Genomic DNA, 17,691 nt, shown 5'->3' with positions numbered 1-17,691 from the left:
GGACGAATCTCGAAGACACCACACTAAGTGAAAGAAGCCATCACATGAGGACAAATGTTGTACAATTCCACTTACGTGAGGTCCCCAGAGCAGTCAGGATGCGCAGAGACAGAAAGCAGAATGGCAGGTGCCAGGGGCCAGGGCCGGGGCCGAGAGAATGAGAAATTGCTGTTTGATGGGTACAGAGGCTCAGTTTCTCAACTTGGAGAAAGTTCTGGAGATGGATGCTGGTGATGGTCACACAATATGAATGTATTTAATAACACTCAATTGTATACTTAAAAATGGTTATGTATTTAATAACACTCAACTGCATACTTTAAAATGGTATTTTACCACGATTTTAAAAAAAGTGGGAGGCCAGGTGCGGTGGCTCACGCCTGTAATCCTAGCACTCTGGGAGGCCGAGGGGGGCAGATTGCTTGAGGTCAGGAGTTCGAAACCAGCCTGAGCAAGATTGAGACCCGTCTCTACTACAAATAGAAAGAAATTAATTGGCCAACTGATATATGTAGAAAGTTAGCCAGGCATGGTGGTGCATGCCTGTAGTCCCAGCTACTCAGGAGGCTGAGGCAGGAGGATCACTTGGGCCCAGGAGTTTGAGGTTGCTGTGAGCGAGGCTGACGCCACGGCACTCACTATAGCCTGGGCAACAAAGCGAGACTCTGTCTCAAAAAAAAAAAAAAAAAAAGTGGGAGCAGAGACAAGGTCTGGCCGAAAGGATGAGGTGGGTGCTTGTTCACAGAGAGCTAAAGCAGAAACCCAAAGTAGGATAGTTTTTAAAAAATGCTATTTATTCCTTTGTGGATAGAACTTTGTATCTTGATGATTCAAAAAAGATGAGAGATAAAAAATACCATTAAAAAAGTATTGATGCTTTAAAGTATTTACAAGCTGTGTCCCTAGCACATTTTGCTGTCAAGGGACACGAACACCAACACGTCTAACAGGCAATCAGAAGATAAGTCGATAGACCACAACTGTCACAGAAATAAAGCTAACGAACTTGTGAAGAAAGAATTTTTAGGCAGGGCTCAGTGGCTTGTGCCTGCAATGCCAGCACTTTGGGAGGCCAAGGACTGCCTGAGGCCAGGTCAAGACCAGCTAGAGCAAGAGCAAGACCCTGTCTCTATTAAAAATACAAAAATAAGCTGGGCGTGGTAGTGTGTACCTGTAGTGCCAGGTACTTGGGAGGCTGAGGGAAGAGAATGGCTTGAGCCCAAGAGTTTTGAGGTTGCTGTGAGCTAGACTGAGGCCACTGCACTCTACCCAGGGGGACAGAGCAATACTCCTTCTCAAAAACAAAAAAAAACATACAATTCACATACCATAAAATACTCCCATTATTGTGTACAATTCAGTGTATTCATGAAGTTGTGCAACCATCACCATTATCTAGTTCTAGAACATTCATTCCATCACCGCAGAAAGGAAACCCTGTACTCAACAGCTGTCACTCCCCACCCCCAGCCCAGGCAATGACTAATCTACTTTTTGTCGCTAGGGATGTGCCTGTGCTGGACGCTTCCCACGAATGGAATCATGCAGTGTGTGTCTGGCTTCTGTCACTCAGCGTCACGTCAAGACTCCTCGAGTGTGTAGCATGTGTCCAAACTTCATTCCCTGTGGCTGAATGAGACTGCTGTGCGGGGAGACCGACTTGTACTCACCCATCATCCGTTTAGGACGCCCGGGTTATCTCCTCCTTTTGGCTCCCATGAACATGTGTGCACAGCTTCTTCAGTGGATACGTGTTATCGTCCCTCTCGGACACACACCTGAAGTGGAACTGCTGGGTCACACGGTAACTCTACCCTTCACCTCTGAGGAACAGCCAGACTGTCCCCCAAAGAAACTGCATCATTTTACATTCCCACAGCGGTGTGTGACGGTTCCAGTGTCTCCACATACTCGCCACTGTGACAAACTTCACCTTATTTTTAAAGTAATTTCTCTGTTATTGGACGGATCATAAACTGATTCATCTCAATTTAACACCAAGCTTATAAACTACAGGTATGCAAAAGTATTTACATCCAAATTTCTCAGAACCAAGCAAAAGCAGGAGACATGATCTAGGAAACTGGAAGGTTCGGCCATGTCCCTATGTGCTACATCACACACTCCACAGAGTAACACACAGTACCAGGGGAGTGGTGACATTCACAAACACTCCTGGAACAAGCTGTTGCTCGTGCCCAGTGAAGCTGCGGAAGCCACTCACTCTAGCTCCCAGCTCCCAGCTGCAGGAGCCCCCGCACTGCGCCTCACTCCCCGAAACCCGGGCCCAGGACTCAGCCTAGCCCTGGGGGCACCAGCTTCCCACTCTGACATCACTTCCAAGTGACATCCATGCAGACAGCAGTCCTGTCCTCGGCCGTCAAGGTGGTTCCCGGGACTTGAATCTGCAGTCCCAGCAACGACCTCACTTCTCGCTTTGTGCTTCTGTTGTTGACTCTGGGTGGGTCATCGGTGCGAGCCTCAGGCTCCTTCCTGGTCTGGAGTTTGGTGCACAGGTGGTGACCGCCGCTGCCTCTGCCATGGGACTCGTCAGACCAGTGCCACCGGGCCAGCCGCATTTGGAGTCGCACTGCTCCAGAGACAGAGCACTGTGTGCACGGGTCAGTGCTGACTCGAAACAGCTGCAAATGCGCGTGTGCAAATCTGTCTCCAACACTCTGACACAGAAATCTGTGAGAGGGGCTGACGGCACTTACTCCCATGCCTCCTGCTCACATTTGTTTTCTCAGATATTGACACTTCGGTAAGAACCGCAACGATTTACTTTCTCTGCTTTCCCAGGGTGACTGTGATGATCGTCACGTGATGGCTCGCGGGCTCCCCCAGCCGCCCTGCTGCAGGCTCTGCAGGGCCACCCAGGATGCAGAGTGTGGCCCCTCCGAAAGATGGCCCCCACCTGCCCCACGCCTGCCCCCTCCTGAGCACACGCCACGGCTCGGCTCGGTCTGCGCCTCTAAGGAAGAAGGCCCGGGACAGCTCTCTGACCCCCACCCCCCTTCCCTTCCGGCTTCACAGCCGTGTCTGGATCCAGGAGAAGGAAGTCTGGCCTCTGGAGCAGAGACTTTAAGGTACTAAAGAGAGTGAATATAGCATATTTTGTACCTTTAACCTGGCCTCTGAATGGTATGGAATTTGGTATTGGTGGAGGAAGAGTGGACAATGGTGGCCCATCTGGAAAAGAAGTACAGGAGGCTCTTGTGAGCTTTGACTGCACAGGCAGGCTGGTCACCGAGCAAAGTCAAGAGAAAGAAAAATATCTTTCTACCTGTCCAAGGAAAATGCTGAATTACAAGAAAAATGCCAAAACTATTGCCGCACATCAAAGAAACCTTTACAGATTGGACACTCTCATTTCTGTTTCCAAATCTCCCAAAACTTTAAAAAAAAAAAAAAGCCATACTATTATCATGCTAAAGGGCTACGCTACATTTTAAAATGGGTTGGCCCAGATTTTTAAACGTTTTACCCAACTGCCACCTGCTGCAGCTACTTAACTCCCACCACTTGCTCCACCAGGGCAAGAGCCCTGCTGCTTCCAGGGGCTGTCCCGTGGCCACTCAGAAGTCCACTCCCAATGAGGGACGCACTTCTGACACGCCTTGCAGAGAAGTGGTCACCTCGTCACCCGGGGCGGGGGGATGCTAACAATGGTGCCTAAAACATTAAAAGGGACCATTTGGAAAAACGATGGCTGTTATTACATTCTGGGCTCTGTTGCAAGTGGGGACCTAGGACCCCAGGAGTGACAGTGACCAGGCTGGCCTCTCCAAGGCAGTCATCAGAGTGATGAAAGGACCAAGGAGTGGCCCACTGGGTAACACCACCACCACCTGCCACAGTCTGGCCCCACGCACAGCCTGGAACAGTGCAGGGCCTGGCAAGCATAGTCCACCACCAGAGTGCCCAGAGAAGCCTCGGCCACAGACATGGCCACTCGAGGGCCCCTCCTGTGGACAGTTACCTTTCATGAAGAACCGGCAGGTGGGACGAGGCCTCACCTTCCTGTCGCTGGGGTCTTTTACTTCGCCTTCCTCCAGGTCATCATCCTGAAACAGAGGACAGTGTCTTAACAAAGGTGGGAGGGGGTCTACCCATCGGCACTGCTGCCACCAAACCACAAAGAGAAAAAGCTGGCTGTGGGGAACTTAGATATTTTCAAAGACTGTGTCTTGGCCCCTCACCAATTCACACCAATTTTCCAAATCTTAGATTCCACACCGGTAGGAGGGATGATTGCAAAGCTTGCCTACAAGCTCTAAGCATTACTCACACAGAGGAACATTAGGGAATAACACCCTGTGTACTCCGCAAAGCACTTTACAATGCAGGATTTTATTATATTTCTCCTAATTAACAACTTTGGGCAGGAAATGGTTACACTTCAGGTTTAACTTCCTCTAATGTGGGTGGGGAGAAAGTTAGGCACTCAGGCCAACAATGGTGCCTGCCCAGTAATACTGGGCCCACTTTGAGCTCATTCTTAGTCCAGGGTTCCTGACCTTGGCCATCAAATTTTAGAATAACCCAGGTGCTTTACAAAGACCAAAGACTCACAGATTCCAACAAACAGCCAAGACCTGACCACTGCTCTGTGCTGTCCCCAAGCTGCCCACTGCCCCAGGGCCTGCTCCCCCAAGCCTGTAGCTGAGACCCTCCTCCAGCCACCCCCAGCCCATGAGGGTGCCCAGCTGCCCTCCTGACGTCCCTGGCACAAGACTGAGTTGAGGTCGGCGCATCCAGGATGGAAGACCCAGCTTCTCCTGGCGTGCCCCTGCGGGGTCGGCCTGACCCCTCCCACTCCCACAGCACCAACCGCCTCCAGACGGCACCCAGTCCCACCAGCCTGCTGCAGCCAGCTCCTGCTTGGCCTCCTTTGCATGCCCGCCTGGGCGCCTCAGCCCCTGCTCCACAGCGCAATCCCCTTTCCAGCTTCCAACCTGAGCACGTGCTTCCCTCGCCTCTGCCCTCATCCTTCAACGCATCTCATTTTTCAGGCCCTGGGGAGGCCCGCCCCGCCCAATGGGTCCCCTCGGCTCCAACCCCTCTGCTGAGTTTTGGCTACACCGGAACATCCTGGTGTTGACCACACCACCAGCGCCTGCCCTGCATCCCACTGAGTCTCTGGGACCAGGCAGCATCTGGCTTCATAGTAAACAGTCAATGATTACTTGTTGAATGAAGAAACGCTGAAATCAAGCCCTGGATTCATGATGACTTAACCTTTTAAAGCGTAAATATTTGCATGATTTCTGTCTTGAAAATATTTGGTTGTTAAAAACTATTTTGGGCTGGGTGTGGCAGCTAGAGCCTGTAATCCTAGCACTCTGGGAGGCTGAGGCAGGAGGACCATGTGAGCCCAGCAGTTGGAGGCTGAGTGAGCTGTGATGACACCACTGCACTCTACCTGGGGAGACAGAGTGAGACTCTGTTTCAAAAAAAAAAAAAAAAAGGCCGGGCACAGTGGCTCACACCTGTAATCCTAGCACTCTGGGAGGCCGAGGTGGGCGGATTGCTTAAGGTCAGGAGTTCGAAAACAGCCTGAGGGAGACGCCGTCTCTACTAAAAATAGAAAGAAATTAATTGGCCAGCTCAAAATATATAGAAAAAAATCAGCGGGGCATGGTGGCGCATGTCTGTAGTCCCAGCTACTCGGGAGGCTGAGGCAGGAGGATCGCTGTGCCCAGGAGTTTGAGGTTGCTGTGAGCTAGGCTGACGCCATGGCACTCACTCTAGCCTGGGCAACAGAGTGAGACTCTGTCTCAGAAACAAAACAAAACAAAACAAAACAGCATTTAATAATGAAACATCCTGGGAATTCTAGTCTTAAGAGAACCAGGAAAATCTTTTTTTTTAAAGAAATGATCACAGATAACATGACAGAACCCCTCTGTCCTCTGGTCTTTTAGTTCACATTTCTCTTCACTATTATTCTCACGACACTACAGTCTTAATGCCATGTTTTATGTAAGCTCAAATCTTACTTGAGAACACGTTCTCCATTTCTTTGTTCCCATTAGAAAGAAAACAAAACTCATCTGAAAAGTTAAAATACATTTAAATCTTTGTGCTGTGCTTGAAAACCAGCGCACAGGCGCCGACGCGGTGAGCACAGAAGTCAGGGTTCACGCTGAGCACGCCAGCAAGGCGTGTCCCCGCGAAGGCTTTCCTGCTGGCATTCACAGGAGCCGCCTGAGCTCCTGGCCCAGGTGGGAAGCAGTCACTGGGACGAACTGAGAGGGGGACCACGGAGCTCCCAGACATGACCAGTCAACAGACCAGAGACGTGTGGCCACACGTCCACGACAAAACTTCAACTTCAAAACTTCAAAGAACGTACGACAGCATATGCATCTCACTTTGTTAAAAAACAAACAAAAATAATCACCCATTCAGCAACATAATATTGTAAATTTTCTTTCTTTCTTTCTTTTTTTTTTTGACAGAGTCTCACTCTGTTGCCCAGGCTAGAGTGAGTGCCGTGGCATCAGCCTAGCTCACAGCAACCTCACACTCCTGGGCTCAAGCGATCCTCCTGCCTCAGCCTCCCGAGTAGCTGGGACTACAGGCAAGCTCCACCATGCCCGGCTAATATTTTGTATATATATTTTTAGTTGGTCAATTAATTTCTTTCTATTTTTAGTAGAGACGGGGTCTTGCTCAGGCTGGTTTCAAACTCCTGACCTCAAGCAATCTGCCCGCCTCGGCTTCCCAGAGTGTTTGTAAATTTTCAACTAAGCATTTATTTTGCACATGGTCTTTTAAATGACAACAGATGATTAAAACAAGTTTTTAAATCTTAGAGTTTCACGAAAAAAAAAAACAACTCAAGAAAGGGATCTGAAGCCAAACTCACAGCGCTGTCACCTGAGGCTGTTAGACCAAGTGTACAATGCAGGGATTCCTTCGGGCCTTCTGCTTGTGTGACCTGGACCACGGACAGCAGGAGCGGAGGACAAGCAGAGGCCCGAGTGGAACACCCAGCCACAAACTGGTGGGTCTATGAATAGGACTGACCCAGGAAGCTCTCAGCAGGACAGCACCCAGGAAGCTCGACAGGCTGAAACGGCGCCGGCGCCGACAGGGCACACTGGCAGGCAGGCGGGGCACGCGAGGCCTGCAGTCTGCACACACTGGAGGGAGTCCCAGCCCTCAGCACACTCCTCTCTCAGCGCTTCCTCACCTCAGGGCAGATGTGCACCGCGTGAAGGGTGTCACCCACTTCAACCTTTCAAGTCTCTGTAAGACACACACGCACCAGGGTAGAAAGGCCTGGTTCAAACCCTAAGTCTGGCAGCATGGTGGCATGACTGGGGACGCGTCCCTTGGCCCGTGGGGGCCTGCTCTCCCCACAGAACGCCACACACGCCTGCACAGAATGTGCGCAGCCAGCAGTCGATGAGTGACCACTGTATTACTGTAGCTATTTTGAGACAGGGTCTTGCTCTGTTGCCCAGGCTGGAGTGCAGTGGCACAATCACAGCTCACTGCAACTCCTGGGCCCAAGCCATCCTCCTGCCTCATCCCTCCAAAGAGCTGGGACTACAGGCGTGCACCACCACCCTAGCTAATTTAAAAACTTTTTGGAGAGATGGGGTCTCACTATGTAGCCCAGGCTGGTCTCGAACTCCTGGGCACAGGCAATCCTCCCACCTCAGCCTCCCAAAGTGCTGGGATCACAGCACGGGGCCCAGCCAACTTCTTTCTGCAGGTTTTCCTGTTTCTTTTCCTTTGTTTTAAAATGATGAACACGTATTACTTATATAGCAAGACAGAAATGACTCCATAGCAAAGCATCCTTAACAAGGCAGGAAGGACAGAAGCCACCACGCGGTGCTGAGAAGGCTGAGCGGTGGGGCCCAGACTCCACCTAGCGCTGCCACCCGGGCAGTCCGCTGCCTCCCTGAACCCTGCTTAGGTGGGGGTGAAAATACAGGTCCATGACCCCTCACCCGAACCCTATGGTGCCAGACTGCTTTGGGAATTCGGAAACGTTCTGACTGCAGAAAGGCGACACGGCAGGTTTCGCAACAGCACCTGGGAGGGGCACAGCAACCTCTTCGTGCGGGCCATGAGACCCCCCAGAGGGAAAGCACGAGACCACACGCAACCCCCAGGCAGCTGGGCCAGATATGCCACCAGGTGAGGGACAGAGGGGGGGACAGCTCCGGTTCTCAGAGCTGGGACCTCACAGCTGCGAGGAAGGACGGTGGCTGTCCAAACACCAGCCACGCCACGGGACGGAGGACTCGCCACGGGACGGAGGACTCACGGCCCAGTGCTGACGTGCTGCTGTAACACCTGCCCTTTCCCAGTGCCGGCAGGCGGCTGCTTCCTGGGCGCTGGCGACGGGACGGACAGATGCCTTTAGACCCTCCTCCACGTTGCTGCATGGAGAGCCGGCACAAGGAACCTCCCTCCGGAACAGAGTGGGAACCCAACGCCGGGAGGGCGAGCAGAGGCAGCCCTTTTGTACAAGATCTTATGTACCCAGACATAAAAGGGAACTGTGGATTTGAACAGGAGAAAATATAAAACACCCTGTGCAAAGAAAATACCTCCAAATATTTCTGTATGCGGGTGGGCTAACAGCGACTGGGTGTGACCAAGGGGTCACGCGGACTGCCCACTCGGGACTCGGGCCTGCTGTGCTGCTGCCCCTGAGAGGCCACCTGACACACACACGCATCCTCAGTAAGGGGACAGAACACAGCAGGCACCCCACCCTGCCCAGAGGGACTGCATGATCAGGTGACCAGTGGTCTGTCCGTCAGACGTGAGAGCAGCACAACAGGAGATGAGCAAAGGACAGACAGACACAAGCTAGGCCCTGCGCCTGCGATGGCAACAGGGAGACCCGAAAAGGCAAACGCGACTGCTCACCCCACCCCAGAAGGAAAGGCGGCTCTGCGAGAGGCCAGCCGGAGGGGCGGAGAAAGGAAGGAGAGACCCTCGCAGGGCAGCAGTGGGTCAAGGCAGGTTCCACACCAGCTCCTGAGAGGTGGCAGAGGGAAACGAGGCCACAGAGCACGTGGCTCCCTTCCATGTGGCTCCCGGGGCAGGGGAGACCAGTGACTAGAGGGCGGCTGGCAGGGGCACGCCTGCTCCACACCACACACGCCAGGTGCCAAGCACCCGGGGGAGACATTCCTTCCCCACCGCAGGGAGCAGCCCTTCCAAGAAGGCGTTCGTGTCTGAAGCGCATCCTGGCTGCGCACCAAAAACAGGCGCGGGTTACTCAGGCCGTGGGCACAAATGGTGTGGTTTAGACAAAATAATCTCAAGGGCTTATTGTACTAATTGAAGTCCCAATCAAGGAAACTGTACCCCAGGATCAGTTCAGCTGTCACCATGTCCCAAAATCTAAAAGGGGAAAGCAGGAAGACGTGCCCTGAGAGAGGAGAAAGCGCCACTCAGCCACACGGAGGATAAAGCAACGGCTCTGCAGACTCTCCGCCGGCCAGGACAGAGGGGAGGTGCCCGCAGCAGGGGGGCCTTGGGGCAGAGGGACCCGAAACTCTCTGTGCAGCGGCACAAAGACCGATTTTTCGAGGATAGAGGCCAAACTGCATATTTCTTCCTCATAAAAACACCCAGATAGTTCACCTCCTAGGCCAGGGCTGCCTGCAGTGAGGAAATGCCTTCCAGAACGTGAACTTTGCACCAAGAGGAGACGCTGCTTTCCAAAGATTTAAAGAAAAGGGGACCTGGCCCTAGACGAGTGCCCTCCCCTCCAGAGAAACGTTCCCAGAGACAGGGAAGGGGGCACAGGGCAGGGAGGCCAGCAGGGCCTCTCGAACAGGCGGGACGAGGGCCTGGTGGAGATTCAGCAGAGAGCCCATGGGGGGGACCGGGTGACAAGTTTGGAACTGGGCCTGAGAGCAGGAAAAACCAGCGAAGAGTAGCGCTCTGCAAGCACACGCTGACGCACCTGCGCTGGGTCCTCCCCAGCCGCAGTGGAGGCTGACGCCGGTCACTCGAGCTGCCCTCCACATGCGGTCACCTGTCCAGCACAGACCTCCCGGCCCACTGCCACTTCATGCCACAAAGTGCCCGCCAGCCTGGAGTCAGGCGCTCCCGAGTGCAGGCTGAGCCCATGGTCCTCAGCAGCTGCCCGCCCACCCTGGTAAGGCCTGCTGCCCTGACAGTGGGCACAGCTCTGCTTTGCCCAGTCACAACCCAAAAGGTCACACGCCAGTGCGACGTTCAAGAGCACAGACCTCCCAGGGGACTCGGGGTCAGGGGCACAGCTTGCAGTGTGGGAAGAAAACCGGCTTCCCCAATACTGGCGGAAGCTGTGGGGGGAGGGGAGGTCTCTTCAAAATGCAGGGCCAGGAAGACAAAAACACACCGTGCACCCAAGAGTGCAAGAAAGTCCAACTGGGTTTTTACCCCATGTGCTGTTTCTAGGGCAGCCAGCAGACCAAGACCACGGGCACCCCCCCCACCCCCACCCCATTGCAAAGCCCATGGTGAGCCACAGCCAAGGCCTCGCAGGACCCCTGTGCAGACCCCTGACGCCCCAATGAATCCCCCGTGGGCTTACGAGCACCGGACCCTGGGCACAGGGCCCGGCACACGCACGCGCGCGGCTGTCATCTTCAGAACACTGAAAACCAAACTCGCAGGCAATCTCAACCCAATGATGTCATCTTCTGCCTAAAATCGCAGCGAAATTGACAGCCTGAGTCTCACGGCTCCCACTTTGCCTTTGCAGCCCTGTGGGGGAGGCTTCTCCGGGAGGGGAGGGAAGCAGCAAGCAAGCATGAGGCGCCCCCTGACAATAGCCGCGTCTCATGTAAGAACAGGAGATGGTATCAGTCAAAATTATTAACGTCGGGGCCACTTCCTACATCTGATTGTGAGAAGATGAGATATCTCGTAACCACACCCCCACAACAAAGTCCTGATCGTAAGAACCTAAGTTAGATGACCAACATCTCAAAGCCTGTGAGTCACTAAGCACCGCCACCACCACCGCCACTGCCGCCGGGACAGCTGACAGAGCAGATGACATCTCAACACCACTGGGCGCACACAGACAAAGGCACTGCTGAGGCTGGTGCTCAAGGGAAACCTGTGGCTGGACACTCAGCTGGCAATCTCACCACCCCCAGCCGAAACGTTTCTGCGACATTCCACACACCTCTCACTGCACGACACTCCCACAGGCAGACCCACCTTCCCTGGACCTTTCCGGTCTGCTCTGTCCCCCACAGTCCCACAGACAGAACCTCATTCCCTGGACCTTTCCGGTCTGCTCTGTCCCCCACAGTCCCACAGACAGAACCTCCTTCCCTGGACCTTTCCGGTCTGCTCTGTCCCCCACAGTCCCTTTGCGTTCAACAGTCTTGCCAAGTACTGCTCAGTACGACTTTCGGCTGTTTTCCCAAAAAAACCTCATAAGTTCTTTCAACAGGATTACCTTCCATAAAAAGCCAACTTACCCAGGTATCTGGCCACACATGCATGCTCCCCTCAACCTGAAGGCCAGATTGATTTAAGTCACAAAGAGTGTGACAGCCTCATCAGAAGCCGTGGCACCTGACACACAGCTGGGTCTCACCCGTCTTCACCAGGGTCTTCAGGGACGCACCTGGTGCCTCTGCAGGGGACCGGCGGCAGGGCAAAGACAAATGTGCCCAAAGAGCAGACAAAACTGGAAGCGAACCTTATTCTCTTCAGCCTTAAGGACCCAACAAGAGCTGAAAATCCATGAGGGCTCTCGCTGAGTGAGGGCTAACTCAAGAATTACTCTTTTCACTTAAAGAAAACAAAAACAAAACCCGGTACCTAAAAAAACTGGGGACCATTGCTCTATATTGCCTCCCTAAAAAAAAAAAAAAGAAAAAAAAAACAAAAAAACAAAAAACTGGGGACCAGGCATTTTAATCACGCCAACCAACACCCGTGATGCACGGCCGTCGCTGGGTGCCGACGGAGTCTCCTGACGCCCGCTCCTCACTGCCAACTCCCAGCTCCTCCTTTCCAGCTCTGTGGCGGCTGACCCCAGCCGCTGGCCCCCTGCACTGCTGCCCTCTTGTCCCGAGTGACAAGGCCCACAGGGTCCTTCCCTCTCCCGCACTGGCCAGCATCCGGCTGGCGCAGATGGCCCTGCTGCCCCATACTCACGTCTATCTCCCCGTCGTCGATTTCTCCATCATCATCCTCTTTCTTTTTCTCCTTGGCAGCAGCCTCCAGGGGTTCCTTTTCTCCCACACTTTGGGCACCAGCCGCCCCCTCCTCCCGGTGAGCGCCGTCACCCTTGTCCTCGTCGTCCTCGGCCCCAGCCTTCTCGGCTTCGTCCTCCTGGGCGGCGGGAGCCGGCTCCTCGGGGACCTCCTCGTCATAGTCCAGCTCGTGCTCGTCCAGCTCCCGCGTGACCGAGGAGGCCTCGTCCCTGAGGTCGCTCGTCCGGTCTTCCTCCCCCTCGTCCCCTTCGTCCTCGCACGGGGGGCTGGCTGGGCCCCTGCTCAACTCGTTGGCCTCGGAGTCCGGGTCCTGGGACTTGGGCTCGCTCGCTCGATCCTCCTCGTCAGAGCGGTTGGCCTCGTCCTCCTGGCTCGGCCCCCGGGCCGCATTTTCTTCATCCTCCAAATCGGAAGCCCTCCCCCCAGCTCCGTCCAAGTCCTGCTCAGACCCACTGTCCCTCAGAATGTCATCGTCCGAGAGCCCCTGCGGCTGCTCTTCGTCCTCTGGAGAGCGAGGATCCCGTTCAGGGCTCTCGGCCACATCCATCGGTACCCACGGTTCTGCAAAAGAAAACACAGAGTCACGGCACTTAGCAAAATGGCAAGTCAACCCGTCCTGACCTTCCTGGCCCATGCTCCTTCCTGACCTGAAGGAGAAGCAGGACCTCCATGTGCACACAGCGCTCTGCAGAGGAAGCCGGGCCGAGACTCCACTGCACGGGGCTGCATTGTGCTCAGCTGAGCTGGGTGTTGGGTGCCTCCTGCTATCAGCAATCGGGCAGAATGAGACGGGCCGGCACACCCTTCCCCTCTCAAGGGCAGCCCACAAAGGTTAACAGAAAGTGAGTAGTAAGATACGGACTGCAAAAAATATGTTTGATTCTTAAGAATATTTACTTCTGAAATTCAGGATAATTTGCATTATGGAATGAAGCAGCAAAACTGAAGGCAACGTGCGACCATTGTTCTGGAGTCATCCTAAGGATGCCGGGGCAGCTGTCAGCAGGGCCCAGGTGGGAGCCCTTTCCTGACACCAGGCCCACTTCCCGGAGCAGGGCCTCCAGCCACCCGTCGGGGCCCCCGCAGGTGTTCACGGACACGTGCCCGGGGCCAGGGTCTCTAGCGGAGCCCAGAGGCAGCGCTGTGTGTGTGCAGTGACTCTCACATCACATCCTGCACGGGTACTCGTTGTAGAAAAGAACACTGGCAGAAAATTTTACACATCCAAGTAGTGTGCTTATGTAAAAGACAGTGTCGCTGTGGAAGATTTCATTTCTATTTTTACTAGTCCAGATTTAACTATGCAGTGAGTATTTTTTGGTTTTCCCAACTCAGAAACCCAAGACAGGGCACTGCTGCTCTATCGTAAGGGGGATCACACAAGGTGGGGTCCGAGCAGGCGCCGGCACCCCACTCCAGCAGGCCCGCCAAGTGGGCGTGGAGCAGCAGCGGGTTCTGTGTTCACTGGAGTCTTCATCCTAAGGCTGCTTAACATTTTTTATTTCAAATAACATATGTCCCAGTCACGCCGCTTGGTGTCTCAGCAAGATCTGGAAACAGTTTATTCATCCCAAGATAACTATGGGCTCAGAGGCAGCAAGCCATACACACTGCACGCTGGCATTTTTTGTATATATCAATTACTTACGTAATTACATATATTAAAGATAAAGGTGTATATCTTTTAAATTTATACTTTTAAAAGGACAACCTGTTTAAAGATGCATAGTATCAACAGTTGGCATCTGAACCTACAGTTAAACATCCTTCTTTTTTGCTGTTAATGGAAATTAAAATTGCACATGCATTAGGATAAATCACATAAAATTCATCACTTTACAAAAACTAAATGGTTAGCAATAATATAAATTTACAAACCAGCCAATCCATTCTAAGTCACTTAAAAGTAGACAGTTTTGAAAATCATTCATTTTTCCGTCTAACTACACTGTGGGTCAGTGCCCAGAGGTAGGGCTGCTAGACGGAATTACCGAAAAGTCAGTCCCGAAATGCAAAGTGAGGAAGCGAGGCGGCTGCCCCGCAGAGTCTGGAGCTGCGAGCAGCAGCGGCGGTCTGGGTGCACAGTGCACACCTGCAGCCTGCGGCAGCACGCAAGGACAAGGTGTTGCAAGGACGGCAGCCCCCTGCTAAGGCCGCCAGTATGTGGGGTGTTACAGCAAAAAGCCAGGAGGTGAGTGGCAAATGGGCAATCCCTTCCCACCTGTACTTAATGATATTAATTAACACCCTACCTCTGTCTTTGTACAGTTTTTATTACATTGTATATCTTAAAATCTTGTCCATAGAAGGGCAGGGACTGTTCATCTCCCCCCCTGCCTAAGTGTAGCATCTGTTACCCAGTAGGATGTGGTCACGCTGAACTGGCTATTAAGTGTTATAACCTGACAAATTCAGATTCTCATACTTTATAATCTAATAGCAACCTTAGAAACAAAGTTATCTCTTAAGTCAACCATTATACAAAACTGAATGTCTCCTCAAACTGTTAGTAGAATAGTTAAAGAATCACACTATTGATACTCTGCAGAAAACACCATGAGACTGCCACCAGCTTTGCAACATACTATCCCGTACTAAGCAATGCTCTGCACAGACCCTCATAACCTGGGTCAGCACTATTTCTAGGACCCAGGTGTAAACTGGTTTGCACTTTGGTTTCATTGATAAGATTACGCCCAAGAAAATTGTTTTTTATATTTTGGCAAACTTGAAATGAAATCCTAAAGAAATAAAAGAGTTCCTAATGTCAACTGTCTAAACTAATGCAAGAAGCAGGCCAGTTAACAGTAGGAAGGCGCTAAATAGTGTCTCCTGAAGCACTTGGGAGTGATTTATTCATTGTTTCACACAAATACCTGAGAATCCACTCAACATAAGACTACCTTATGAAAGCAGTGCGGTAAAACCAATAGCCAGCCACCACCTGTTGACAGACCACCTAACTCATACCCTGGTATCATTCTGAATTCTCACATCAACCTTCAAAATAAGTGTTGCTCCGTCTCTAGATAAGGAAACCAAGGCCATGTGGTGGCTGCAGCGCAGACCTGCTGTCCAGGTGCACATACTAGTGCAGCCCTGGACTAGGAATGCAGGTAGCGTCTGCTTCTGCCTAGGAACCAACACCTACTGTTAGCCACTGTTCTATAGGAATGAGGGACCCAAGTTCCAAACTGACTTTATAAATTCTTTTTTTTCTGAGACAGAGTCTCACTTTGTTGCCCGGTCTAGAGTGCCATGGCATCAGCCTCGCTCACGGCAACCTCAAACTCCTGGGCTCAAGCGATCCTTCTGCTTCAGCCTCCCGAGTAGCTGGGACTACAGGCATGCGCTATCATGCCTGGCTAATTTTTCTATATATTTTTTTTAGTTTGCCAATTAATTTATTTCTGTTTTTAGTAGAGACGGCGTCTTGCTCTTGCTTAGGCTGGTTTCAAACTCCTGACCTTGAGTAATCTGCCCACCTCAGCCTCTCAGAGTGCTAAGACTACAGCTGTGAGCCACCATGCCCAGCCTTATAAATTCTTTTTTGGAACATACCACATGCATAAATTGGGGATTTCTGTTAACTAGTAGATTTTGCCATCTTTCTTTTTTCCTTTATTAAGTTTTGTGCTGGTCCATCTATATACTCCCATCTCAGCCCTTCAAGAAGCTAATACACACGTTTTCATGACGATGGACAAGTTACTGTCTGATGGATAAATATAAAGTCTCCTAGCTAAAAAAAACAGTGATGACTGACCATATGAAGATCCAACTGGTGACATCAGTCATTTATTTTACGATTTTAAACTTGTTTGAAGTTCAAATATTAGGCACTTAAACTAGACACGAACCAGTTAAAAGAAACCCCCGAAAGGTACACCACCTTTATACTGAGACCACAGGAAATGCTGACTAAAATTAAAACCCCAGAGACATTAGTGTACTGAGAAGTAAAATAGTTTTAAGAAGTACTCATTGGGCTGCTCGCCCACTTTGACTTAGGTAATTACTTCAACATCCAAGGCTGCAAAAATCATTCTTTCTGCCTCAAGAGAATGGCCCAAGATCATCTGTTCCCATCCAAGGCAGCTCACTCTCCATGTCAGTGGGGACTTCTGAGAAACTCGGCTGCTCTGAGAGTCTGAGGAAGGGTATGGCTCCTCTCCCTAGAGAAGCCTGGACACACACAACTTACCTTCCACTTCAGGGAGTTCAAAACCTCTCAAAGTCTACCTATGGTCTTGACATTAAGATCTCTGACCTCAGTAATTACACATGATTCTATTACATATGCATACTTAACACACAGGGTAGCAACCATGTGTTTGCAAAGTCTGTTGGGAGACCCGACACCCACAGAGCACCAGAGAATGAGTGATCAGACTCACTTCTTTGTTCCCTGAGCTCACCGAAGGGCTGGCACTTAGTAGCAAGTTACCTCATGATTTATTGTCTAAACTGGGACATCTCTGAGACTGAAAGGGGGCACTAATGACAATTACAGGCTGGGCACAGTGGTACATGCCTGTAATCCTAGCACTTTGAGAGGATCACTTGAGTCTAGGAATTTGAGACCAGCCTACGCAACATAGTGAGACCCTGCCTCTAAAAACATTGAAGACTTAGCTGGGCATGGTGACATGTGCCTGTACTCTCAGCTACTTGGGAGGCTGAGGTGGGAGGGTCACTTGAGCCCAGGATTTCAAGGCTGCAGTGAGCTATGATCACACCACTGCACTCCAGCCTGGACAGCAGAGTGAGACCACGTCTCTAAATAGACAAAACAAAAATTCAATTACAACACGCATGAACAGGGGCTCCCCTAGGCACACTAGGACACAGTCACCCTTAGGAGGCCCTGACTCGTTTCCTGAGGAAAGGAGTCACATTGTCTTCTTTCCCATGGGAACTCCTGGGATTTTTTTTTACTATCAGAGGCTACACACAGGTGAACACCTTTCAGAGAAAAACATGCCAATGAATCTACCTGTTTATTAGAAGCAACTTGAGTCACACCTTGTTGCACAGACGACAAGGAACATCACTGGGAATCAGGAGACAGCTTGAGTTCCAGGCCCTGCTCTGGCCAGGTTAACTGTCTCTCCGGGCGTCACAGTCCTGCTTTGAAATTAACTCAATTTTAATTTTTCAATTTAACTTTATTTTTTTTTTTTGAGTCAGGGTCTCACTCTCTTGCCTGGGCTAGAGTGCCATGGCGTCAGCACGGCAACCTTTCACAGCAACCTCAACCTCAAACTCCTGGGCTCACGCGATCCTCCTGCGTCAGCCTCCCGGGTAGCCAGGACTATGGGCATGTGCCACCATGCCCAGCTAATTTTTTCTATTTTTAGCTATTTGGCTAATTTCTTTCTATTTATAGTAGAGATAGGGTCTCACTCTTGCTCAGGCTGGTCTCAAACTCCTGAGCTCAAGCAATCCTCCCAACTCAGCCACCCAGAGTGTTAGGATTATA

The 17,691-nt window shown here is 51.6% G+C and overlaps 1 protein-coding gene across 5 annotated transcripts in view; it reads right to left on the bottom strand.

Moving 5' to 3' along the window:
- Window positions 1-17,691, bottom strand: part of ZC3H18 (zinc finger CCCH-type containing 18) — a 57,590-nt gene that overhangs the window by 37,200 nt on the left and 2,699 nt on the right. For 2 of the 5 annotated variants that reach the window (XM_075995864.1, XM_012737134.2), the window contains exons 2-4: window positions 12,151-12,770; window positions 3,983-4,067; window positions 3,124-3,192 (exon numbers count right to left, since the gene is read on the bottom strand). In XM_075995864.1, the coding sequence (XP_075851979.1) occupies window positions 3,124-3,192; window positions 3,983-4,067; window positions 12,151-12,756 (760 nt within the window). In that variant the 5' untranslated portion in view covers window positions 12,757-12,770. Of the gene's footprint in view, window positions 1-3,123; window positions 3,193-3,982; window positions 4,068-12,150; window positions 12,771-17,205; window positions 17,340-17,691 lie in introns of all 5 variants that reach the window. The other 3 variants (XM_012737143.3, XM_075995865.1, XM_075995866.1) reach the window with 3 other exon arrangements.

The sequence above is a fragment of the Microcebus murinus genome, chromosome 20, assembly GCF_040939455.1.
Source record: "Microcebus murinus isolate Inina chromosome 20, M.murinus_Inina_mat1.0, whole genome shotgun sequence".
Classification (NCBI taxonomy): Eukaryota; Metazoa; Chordata; class Mammalia; order Primates; family Cheirogaleidae; genus Microcebus; species Microcebus murinus.
The sequence above is the reverse complement of the archived record's forward strand: the minus strand, read 5'-3'. Positions and strand labels throughout refer to the sequence as shown.